Source organism: Ylistrum balloti, unplaced genomic scaffold, assembly GCF_031769215.1.
Source record: "Ylistrum balloti isolate Yb309-2 unplaced genomic scaffold, AGI_CSIRO_Ybal_v1 Utg369790, whole genome shotgun sequence".
Classification (NCBI taxonomy): Eukaryota; Metazoa; Mollusca; class Bivalvia; order Pectinida; family Pectinidae; genus Ylistrum; species Ylistrum balloti.
The window spans coordinates 28,027-39,444 of NW_026781974.1; the positions used below are offsets into that span (position 1 = coordinate 28,027).

The window sequence follows — 11,418 nt, forward strand, 5'->3', positions numbered from 1 at the left end:
TGTAGATTTTCAGAAATACCTCAACTAAATCATAGATTTTCAGAAATATCTCAATCAAATTGTAGATTTTCAGAAATACCTCAATTAAATCGAAGATTTTCATATATTTATAAGTTATTTCTTAAATCATTTACGTAAAAGTAAATATGAATACCACTTATTGTAGCAAATAACTAATTCACGTTATCAAATTGCCATGTAGTTTCCTATTTTTCTCAGTATTCCCAAGATAATCCAGTATTATCTCAGAATTTACACCGTATTTAATGTAAAACTTCATATTTACCCAACAATTTACAAAAGCTTTATTGCAAAATTCCTTGTCTACTCCAGAATTTACATTATATTCAATGTAAAAGTCCATGTTCGCTACACAATTTGCAAAAAGTTTATTGCAAATTTTCTTATTTACCACAGAATTCATACTATATTTCTCATTTACCACAGAAATGATCAGGTATTCAATCTTTGAATATTAAAACAATATTTGAATATTTTCACAGAATTAATTACATATTTACTACAAACTAAATTCCCAATCACCACAATTTACAATAAATTGTATTTTAACCCAGGAGTTAACACTACAATTAGAAAAGATTTGATACCATATTTACCAAAGAATACCACATTTTATTCCAGAGCTAAACTTACTAAATTTAACCAAAGAAGCAATACCATATTCACCAAAGAATTAATTCCATATTAGCTATATGATCATTGCACTATATTTACATGTTGTATATTTACTATTTAAGTTAGAATCGATTTGAGACTACATGTATATCTATCTCAGAGTAAGCTATTTCAGCATTCAGTATTTACCCCCACAATAAATACAATATTTTCCATGGATAGAATTGATATCATGTCAAAAGAATTTTAGTCATCCAAATATTGACCAATATACGAAAAAAAAAAACTTAAGTTAAGTTTTTTGTAACTACACTGTCTTGTACCAATAATCCACTTTTACCAGTAATACCATCCCCAACCCTTTCCCAATTTTCAGAGCTGAAAAGATATAATGTCAAACAAAATGAATATAAACATTTCTTTTTTATCTTTTTCGGAAAACTATTTACAGACCAGGGGATTTTTTATATCAGGATGAAGAGAAGAATATTGGAGGTCTTCCACTTACAATGTCGAAGTAAAAATGATCACAATATCTTGACAGTCATTGATGTATGAACTCTATAAGTATACTGAATCATGCACAAATAAACATGCAGGTAACAATAATGACAATTTATTAACAAAGTTTTCAGTCAACTAAGGTTTCTAAAGAAAGAAAAAAAACACCATGAAGAGAACAAGAAAACAGAGAGTTCTACAACATGGTGTAAGGGATCGTGTACCGTTGTGTCCTGGCCATTGATCAGTATTTTGAGCTGTGAAACAAATGAAATCAATAAAACATAAAATAAAAAAACACCAGAAAATCTCCAGGACCAAGAAACTGTAAAATTTCGGAAGTAATTAATTTTGTACATGTCTTAAATCATCGAACATTCATATGTTAAAGATATTACAGCCTAAGGTCACAATGAGGATTTAAACAAAGAGGATCTTGTCTGGCACTCGTGTACTGGCTGAATTATAATACACTTTGAGCAGTTCAAAACTGTAGACAATATACTACATATTTTATACAGACATTGACAAACATTTGTAACTTAATTAATTTTCATGGCTTTAATACACTATTACAATGTATTATTTTTTTCTACAATAAGGCTATTTCTATCAAACAAGATCAATGACTCAGTGCAACAAGTAGGCTTTTCACAGAACAAGGAGTAGTGATGCTTGGAGATGGATATAATCATGGGTGGGCTTAGAAGCTCAAACACAAGTTTTTTCCCTACCGTCAAAGTTACATTTTGATATTTTAATATTTCAAAAACATAATTTTTTCAAAAGAAAAATAGAAGAATGTTGAATACAGAAACTAAAGAACTAAATTCTATTAATCACTATTGAACGAATCAAAACACAGGCCTTAATCAGCAGTAATTGCTCTTGTTTTCAATATTTTGGAAGAAGATCAAAGCTCATGATATTGAAAGTTTACAGGATTTTGGACCTGACTTATAAAATATTTGATATGCTATATATACAGGGAGACCTCTTCCCATCTGAAACACTGTGGTGTTAAGGAATACTTCAGAAGGTTTACTGTTAAGATGGATGTGTCTTCAATACAGGTAGCAAATCAGAGAAAAGGTATGTTTTAGTTTGTTAAAACCATATTGAAGGATAAATATATCAATTTATCTGGATAATGAACCAAATACATTTGGCCATAGGTCCATTCATTGATTCTGTTCATAAATGATAATTTCCTTCCACATTTTGTATTTTGAAATTGTCCTACCTATTGTCCAACAATGCAGATAATTTTTTTCAAAACTTTCTTTTTGCCAAATCAGAATGTGTAAGATATGGCACTGTGATGGATTTTGTATTTATCAAATCTTTACAGTACCTCTTTAGGTAGAGTAATGCCTGTTGAAGCTCCTTTCATTAGAAGAGTTTTGACGACCTCAACATCTGCTGACTTGATGGCAAAGAAAAGAACAGGCATCGGAACACTAGAAGCGTTAGGGTCAGCCCCACGCTTCAGAAGCAAGTCCATTGTATTTTTCATCCTCTCTTTCCTAAAAAACATGGATTATCAGAAATAAAGAGAAAATAACATAAAAAATTCAAGTACTGGGTTGTGATCAACTTTCCCATGTGAAAACTCTTCGAAAAAATACACAGGAAAACTATGTCAGTATGTGTTACTTTCCCCAGGAATTAAAAGGATACTTTCTATATGTAGGTATGTTTAGATATTTTTATAAATCTTGGCATGATTTTTTTCAGCTTTATCACTAATAATGAAATACACATCCTAAGACTTACTCATTCTTACAAACGGCAAGATGCCTCACTGTCCCAAGCTCCATACTGTTGTGTGACCTCCGACCTCCAACTACTTTCTCATTGGTCGACAGTTGTGTTGCACACCTTTCAACAAGCTGTTCCGATACCTGGATTTCAAAATCATGAAGTGTTGCCGTTGACTCAAACTCGGCTTCATCTGATTTCTCTTCTCGAGCACTGCCAGGCTCTTCACTATCTGCTTTCTCTGGTGAAGGGCGAGACAGCGGTTTGACCTGCTCTGTAGGATCCACAATCCTTACCTATGAATAATATAAATATTGTATTTTTACATTCAAGGAATTCTATGATAAAAATTATCAGATAAAAGCAATTTACAGTAATTTATTATCAATGCTATGAGATTATCATAAAAAATGATATATGTCTGAAAAGCTGTTGATTTCATTTCGTGTCAATTTCGTACAATGTACAGAGAAACAATAAATCAGAATTTTACTTTTGAAGAATGTTTAAATGCCTTTTTTGTTTTTTTTAATGCAAATTACAATTTCAAACATAACATGTTGAAAATTTTGTTTCAACAAGGATATAATGTTAATAACTAATGTGATTGGTCACCTGAGGTTTTGACGGACTGCCCATGCTCTGATTACTGTCAGTCTGAGGGAAGCCACTGTCCACACTTGTATGACTCTGGTTGGCTGCAGCTGGCTTGGGTTTGGCAATGATTCCCGGCTGGGTTGGTTTGGATACAGTGTTATTCTGCTTTTTATTTAAGATACCTTTTGGTTTGACAGGAACCTTCTTATCTTTAGACTCCTGTACTGGGGGAGGGCGTTCAAGATATCGTTCTGCAATATTGTACTGAAATCCCTCCACAGGGTAAAAGAAAATTGTTCCTGCAGAAAGAGCTGAACATCCCTCATCATTTAACTTGTTGATGTCGGCTCCGTGATTTAACAGACAATTTATCACATCCATATGCCAGTTTACCTGTAGGACGACAAAGATAAATTCAAATGTAACTGATTTCAGATCAGATATTTCATATGTAAATTCATTCCTCTGGAAATATCTGTACACTAAATCTTTTTCATTTAGTCTGCACCAATGCATGTACCATTTAGCGCTGAAATTCAAATTATTTTAATTATTTACAAAGTTTTAGATTTATAATCTTGATATTTATCTTGAAATTATCAATATTTACATATGATTATATCATGTAATTGACGAAATAACTGTACTTTGCAATGGGCCTCTTGTATGTTGTTCAGTGAGGAAGCCACCAGTTACTAGTACCGGGAGATTTACATCCCCTCAAAATGACCTTGGCTATTCAAAGGGTGATAAACCCAACCAACAAACGTATTTGTGATTTAACAATATTCTATATCTTGCTACATATATGTTTATACCTCATAATTATTTCACCTAACTATTAGATTCTTTATTTCTTCAAAATAAACTCCAGATATGAATCTAATCAAAACTTCTGAGACAATACCCGATTCTCAAAGTAGTAAAATTATGGTGTTTTTTGTGTAAATGTCTTTGGTTTCTGAAATCACAGTATATCTCTCAGAAAGTCTACTAGCCAGGAATGAAAGCAGTTTGATAGAAATATCTATCTGATGACAGATCAGCAGGCCTTTGTAAAGAAAAGGAGGGAATAATACTAAAATAACATGTATTTGATAAAATTTTTTTACAGAAAATCTTTTGAAAAACAAAGTTAAAATTTTAATACATACTGTAGCACCAATCAAAGCAGTATGACCATTTTTGTCAGCAACATCGGGATGAACCAGTCCAGCAGTGAATAAGTCTTCTACACGTTTAATGTTACCACATGTGGCAGCTTGTATAAGCTCCTCTGAAGCACTCTCCAGTGGTCCTTTGGGACCAAATTTTGATCGGTCACCTTTTAATATTTTTTGAACATCGTATGAAAGTGTTTTTAGGGTATTTTTATGCCAGTGAACATGCCTTTGCATTTTTATCACAGATGGTGTTTTGTTCCAAGCTAGAACTTTTTCATCTCTGTCTGATTTTTCACTTTCACTTCCAGGAAAGAACTCCTTATCAAACATATCTTTATTCACAGTTAAACTTCGAGGGTCCAGAGGTTCACTGTAAAGGTCTGTAACTCTATCTGACAAACGACTTTCTGGTACACAGTCAAATATTTCTGGAGTTTTTAGGATTTCTTCAACATTTGGTTTTTCGTCATCTTCCATAGAAATGTACAGAACATGTTCCTCTGGATTAAAGTCAAATTCTTTGTGTTTTTCCATGGTGAAAGCTCCATCTATTGCTGAACATAATTTAACAAGCTTTTCTCTTATCCATAAACCAACGTCATGTTTACCATCAGAATAAGTAAGAACTCCAGGCCCCATTCTTTCATCGTCTTTATACAAACCCTGAGAAAGCAAAATTTCAATATCAATTATGAGTACAAGGTGACAGTTAGAAGCAGATTATTACCATACTCCTTCTCCTCCGTTGTGTTGTCTCCCCTTTGCTTCCACCCAACCCCACCATCAAACCCTTCAAACCCCACAAAAAAAAAAAATTGAATACATATATATATCATATTATCAGATCAAAATAACAATAAAACATGTTTTATAAGCTAAAATATATATTGTATTTGAATAAGATTTTCAAAATTATATTAAATTCTAAAATTGTTTATTTGGTACTTCAAATCGATGTCAAGGTTACAGTATTCAAATTTTAATCAGATATGATGTTTATGGTTTATAAATTCCTTGTACCTCAAATGTATTTCCATTGGCAAATTTGAAGATTCCATGCCCCTCCTTACGGTCCATGTAAAAAGTTCCTGTGTAAGTAGAGCCATCAGTCCATGTATATACCCCTTTGCCATGGCGACGATCTTTGAAAAAGGTACCATCATAAGACTGCAAAAAATCAGAACACATGAACTAGGTATAAATATATCCTACTTTTTTTTATTTCAGATACCAGCTTAACAGGATATTTTTACACTACTCTAGTCTACCTAGAGGTAAAAATATTAAATGACGCCAACTCACAGTAATGTACTACAGGTGTATCGGTGCTATCTATAGACGCCATATTTGACCCATTCGTTCTTCATACTTGATTTAAAGAATAGCAAATATAGTACCTTATATCAAATATCTCATCTTCTTTATTACTACAACTGATAGACTTCGAGTGAAAAATGTTTGGACTGACAGTTACCGTGTAATAATCCTAGAGATTTGTCATATTACGTCTTGGTTACATTATTGGTACAGTGTGCTGATTTCAGGAAGCTGGAAATTCATTTAATGAGTAAATCTACTCAAAAAAAAATAGATATGTGTGAGCTTATTATCGGGGACAATTTCTGTTTATTGTTTTACAGCAATAATTTTGTTGATATTTTATAATTTTCTCTACTTACTGTAAAATAATATTTTTGTGGTGTTCAATTCTTGTGGTTTTTTCAAAAACATCACTTTGACATAGAAACTTGATATAAATATTCCTAGCTCAACAAAGGTTCATAACTTATAAGTTTAACATGGAATTACTCATTTGAAAATTGGATTGAGTGACCCATGAAATTAAAGAAAATAAAATCCACAATGAAAACAAATGATTATATATTCAACTTTTTTTTACTTCTGTTTTTTTTTAACTACACTGTTCTTTTTATTTTCATTCTTTTTACTGCTTTCCACCTTGGGTTTATTTAAGATCAAGCACAATATTTTCATTTTTTTTAATTTCTTTATTTTAATAACTAGTATATAGCAACCATATAATTCAAACCTATACATAACGTTAATGTTTAGTGTAGAAATGACCCAATGGTCGTCTTAAAGATTCAATTTGTCCTTAAAATTTTGGGTGTTAAATTTCTTTCATGGCAGTGCATTATTATTGAAATTATATATTTGGACCGGGACCAAATAATTATAATATCCTATATGTTACACTGTATTTATAATTAAAGTCCTACATGTATTATATTACAAAAATATATTTATGGTAAAATATTCTATGGACCTTTCAATATATATACAACTCTATAACTGCTTGTACATATAAAAGACATTTGTGATAACAACATATATTGGTTCATGATAAACATAATCAGAAAATTCATTTAATACATATATACTTATAGATTGTTTATTTAATCTAATTAGCTGAAAGCCATAATCAAATTTTACATTTTCACAAGATTTTCACGATTCCAGTTTTTAGAAAATCTTATGTGCTCAAATCTCAAGCAACATTTGATATCAAAAGTATTATTCAAATGTTTGATGTAAACTGAGGTCAATGTTAAACCTATTCTATCCAAAAGATCTTCAGATGTTTGTCAACAAAGTCAGCTAACATATTTCACACAAAGGCATTATCAAAATCAAAACAAATTAAATAGCATTGGCACTACATAAACACCTAAACATGATTAAATGTTTTCAGTGTAGATAGATTAATCTTTCTCCATTAATGAATGTATCAACACAGGCAGCTTTTAGCCCTGATAAAATTATATCAATTGATCTTTAAGTTATTGTGTATTTAAAGGCCAAAAATAAAAGATTTTTTCCAACAATAAAAAGTATGATATTGATTAAAATGATGATTCTGACAACAGGTACACAAACTCTAGACAAAATCTGTCTGCTTTGCCTCAGATTTCTGTCACACAATATAATTAACCAATATTCGTATCAGCACTGGATTGTTAACACATAAATGTATACAATTGCAGCCATTGCTTTAAAGTTGTACAATAAGATCTATTGTTAACCAGTCAAGTAGATTGATCATTTGACTGGGATGAATTCTACACGCCAAGGTCAATTAAATGTTTTAATTGAAAGGTCAAAGTTCAATTTCTTAATTATGTTGAGTAAGGGATTATCAGGACTGTGACTAAGATCAGGATGAGACTATGTGAATGTAGTGTGAGAAATTTCAAATTTTGAAATTAAAAGGCTTTGTTTAAAATAGTACACTTAAAACAAAAAGATGTCATATTTTCCTATATATATTTCTTAATCAATATTGCCCTCATTCTACCTGATAAAATTGACATGTTTTATTCATTCACACTTTGCAATTCTATTATTACTAAGACACAAAAAATAACAATTAAATTAAACACCTATGAAAGTCAGAAAGCCAATAAATCAATTGATATCGCTGTTCAGTGGGAAATTCAGCTTTTTTTAATTTTGGGTTTAGCCTCTTCATAATGCTGCGGGGTAAACATTTTCAGACTTTTTATTCAAAACAGAGTCGTCAGCTAGATCATGTAATTTGCATGAGAGAAAATGATGAACAAATAAGACTCATCTCTGTAATATCTGCTTTAGGAAAATCAGGATCATAGCCCCAGTATTGATGATAAATTTCTCAACTACAAATATTACAGCAAGATATTTTTGTTGGGTCATGCAGATAATCAGACTTTCATATATCCTTAATAACATTGCAACATTAGAGGAGGCACATGCATGCAAACTTTTTCTTTCAACATATATGTACTCACTCCACATCATTAAAGAATGTACATGTTAAATTTCAACCATCTTACATTATCATTTTTAATCATTAATCCCTTAACCCCAACATACATATTTATCTCTACTAAATTCTTCAGGGGCCGCTGTTAAATTTCTAAAGTGGCTTTATCACGCAGCACAAAAGGTTAATGTTAAAACTGGTTATCTATCTATTGCAGATGTTTCCTTCTCATTTCTCACAATATATTTACCTTCATACATCTATACACAAAGTCTTTTTGTATGCGTGGATATATGGTATGTTACTTACTAGATCAGGCCAAGCAACTTAATCACTATCTTCATGGAAACGCAAAATTAATAACGTTTTCCTGTCTCACATCAGAAGTTTGGATTTAACACAGCTTAACATACTCATTGTCAACTGGTTTGAAATTACATTACTTCAATGATCGGTTTTCACACACAGTCTTTTTTAATACAACTTCTGCTTCAGACAGGCAAGGATATTGTTGTTATGTCTGGAATGTTGACATACTTTACAATAGCATGACATTGTCTGACAGTCAAAGTGTTAATTATACTCTTGAAATCTAAACTCAATTTTTTAATGGATTATTTTCATGGTTCTGATGATTTGGTATAAATTGAAATATAAGATGAAAAACTAATACAAAAAATTGCTTCGCCTGGCTTATGGTTTTGCAAAATATTTATAATGGACAGTGAACTAGTACATATGGTGGTATATTTCTGCCTACAGTATTGACTTTACTGTAGGTTGTTTTGTGTTTAGAAGTAAATTATTTACACAATACATACTGTTTTATTACCTGATGAATGTGGAATAAATGGGCATTTTGTTTCACAGGTGAATTATTCATGTCAACTGCACTTCTAGCAGGAACGTTCTTTCAAAGTAATGGTGTATTTTGGGGATTTAATATATCACCATCTTGTCAAAACAGGGGGGGGAATTTATGCATTTTGGTCAGCTTTGTCAGTTTGTGAAATAAATTAAGAACCCAAGGGTATGTTAAGACTTTGAACCTGATCAGTATTTAATATTTACTGGTAAAGAGATTTTGGAGCACAATATTACATCAATTTAATACTTTTCTGTATGAATATCAACACTTTATTGTATGAATATCAATACTTTGTTGTATGAATATCAATATTTTGTTGTATGAATATCAATATTTTGTTTTATGAATATCAACACTTTGTTGTATGAATATCAACACTTTGTTGTTTAAATATCAAAAGACAAAGAGCTACTTTAGTATTAATACAAATCTCAGTACTGCATTAGTTAAATTGACTCCTTTTGTTCTCATGCAATATATGTGATATAATTACCACTCGTCTGATATATAATTCATTCTCAATAAATAGATATTGATTGTTATTTTATCAAGCTTCCATTTGTATACACGCAACACATACAGAATGCCTGTCAAGTAATGGAATTGATCTATTTGCAGTATATATCGCACTTGCTGTTGAAAACCATTCATTTATTATTTTTAACAGTCTAATGACATGCAAGTGTCTCAACTAATAATAGCTATCAAATAATTATCTATTTACCGTAAGATCTACAATTAGTTTGCCCTGATTGACATGGTTGTGACCATGTGAGAAAAAAAAGATTGTTACCATGATGCACACATCAATATATATGGTACATTTAAAAATGATAAAGAGTTGTAACACAGCCCTTATTCATAGGCAAACTGCAAAGACTTTCAGAATAAGCAATGTCATTCATAACAGAATCTGAAAAAACTTTTCTGATGTAAATCTCAGATTAATACAACTTATAACCATGATTATTATAGCTGTTGTGTGTAATTTCACCAAAATGAGAGATTTTTCATTGGGACTTCAAACATTGGTTTTATTTCCTTAGCCTTTTTCTCTATAACTATCCTAAAATCTTTTTAACAGAAGAAACTTTTGTCAGTATGAAAAAATTCCAAAGAGTAGAAAGGTGTGAAAAGATTTAAAAAACTAAATACCTCTCCATTACTCCAAGTTAATTTTCCCTGACCATGTCTCATATCGTCCATAAAGTCTCCATCATACCGACTTCCATCTTGCCAAATTTGAACACCTGAAGAATGGGAAATAATCAAATTAGTGTGTAGATATGTTTTGTGTTAATTTTATAGATACTATAAGATACTTAAGATACTGGTTCAATGAATCTTTAACTTACCTATGTTACAGTAACTGAAAATATATGTTCACATATTTTGAAAATTGTAGTTACAGCCCCCCATGCTGCCTACCTGTTCCATGTCTGAGATTATCCATATAGCCTCCTTCATAACGAGCTCCATTTGGCCAAGAAAACAGTCCTTCTCCACATTTTTTGTGATTTTGTATGGCTCCTTTGAAAGAAGCTCCACTTTTATAATCAACTTTTGTTTCTAAGCTTTGAAACTTTGCCTGGCGAAGTTTTGGGAGAGTGGAGCTTGAACACACTGATACAGACATTTTAGTTTTTATATCTTTTATCCCACTTTACACAGCATTACATCAATCCATCTGATTGTGATCACTGAAAAACAAGTAAGAAATGTCAAATCAAAGTGAAATGATGAAAGTCATTGATCAACAGACCATTCAACTAACTTGTTGTCAACTGAAAGAATAAAATCTTACTTTTGAATGTGTTGCCAACATAAAGAGCATTCTTCCAGTACAGCAGAGTAGCAGTAACTGATTTGGCATCAACATTTTTCAAAGGAAGTAGTTGTAGCATATACAAAACAAAAATGCTTCAAATTCTATTTTTGATACTTTAACTTAACTTTTCCTACAGTACCTGAAAATTGATTATTATACAGTATAGATATTGCAAATTATAACATCCATGTGTAAATATCAAGGTGTCCTTAATATATATGCTTCGATATATATACCCCCCCCCCCCCCAACAATGTACGTTTGTTGAAACAAATCACATCTTAGTGGTGATGTCGAATAA

The 11,418-nt window shown here is 31.3% G+C and overlaps 1 protein-coding gene across 1 annotated transcript in view; it reads right to left on the bottom strand.

Annotated features, from left to right (window-relative positions):
* The window catches only part of LOC132544281 (ankyrin repeat and MYND domain-containing protein 1-like), a 33,796-nt gene extending 22,871 nt beyond the window's left edge, over nt 1–10,925 (bottom strand). The window contains exons 1-8 of the mRNA XM_060207855.1: nt 10,718–10,925; nt 10,445–10,539; nt 5,679–5,825; nt 4,650–5,321; nt 3,514–3,888; nt 2,914–3,194; nt 2,492–2,663; nt 1,362–1,394 (exon numbers count right to left, since the gene is read on the bottom strand). Coding sequence (XP_060063838.1) covers nt 1,362–1,394; nt 2,492–2,663; nt 2,914–3,194; nt 3,514–3,888; nt 4,650–5,321; nt 5,679–5,825; nt 10,445–10,539; nt 10,718–10,925 — 1,983 coding nt within the window. The remainder of the gene's footprint in view (nt 1–1,361; nt 1,395–2,491; nt 2,664–2,913; nt 3,195–3,513; nt 3,889–4,649; nt 5,322–5,678; nt 5,826–10,444; nt 10,540–10,717) is intronic.
* Between the last annotated feature and the right edge of the window lie 493 nt (nt 10,926–11,418).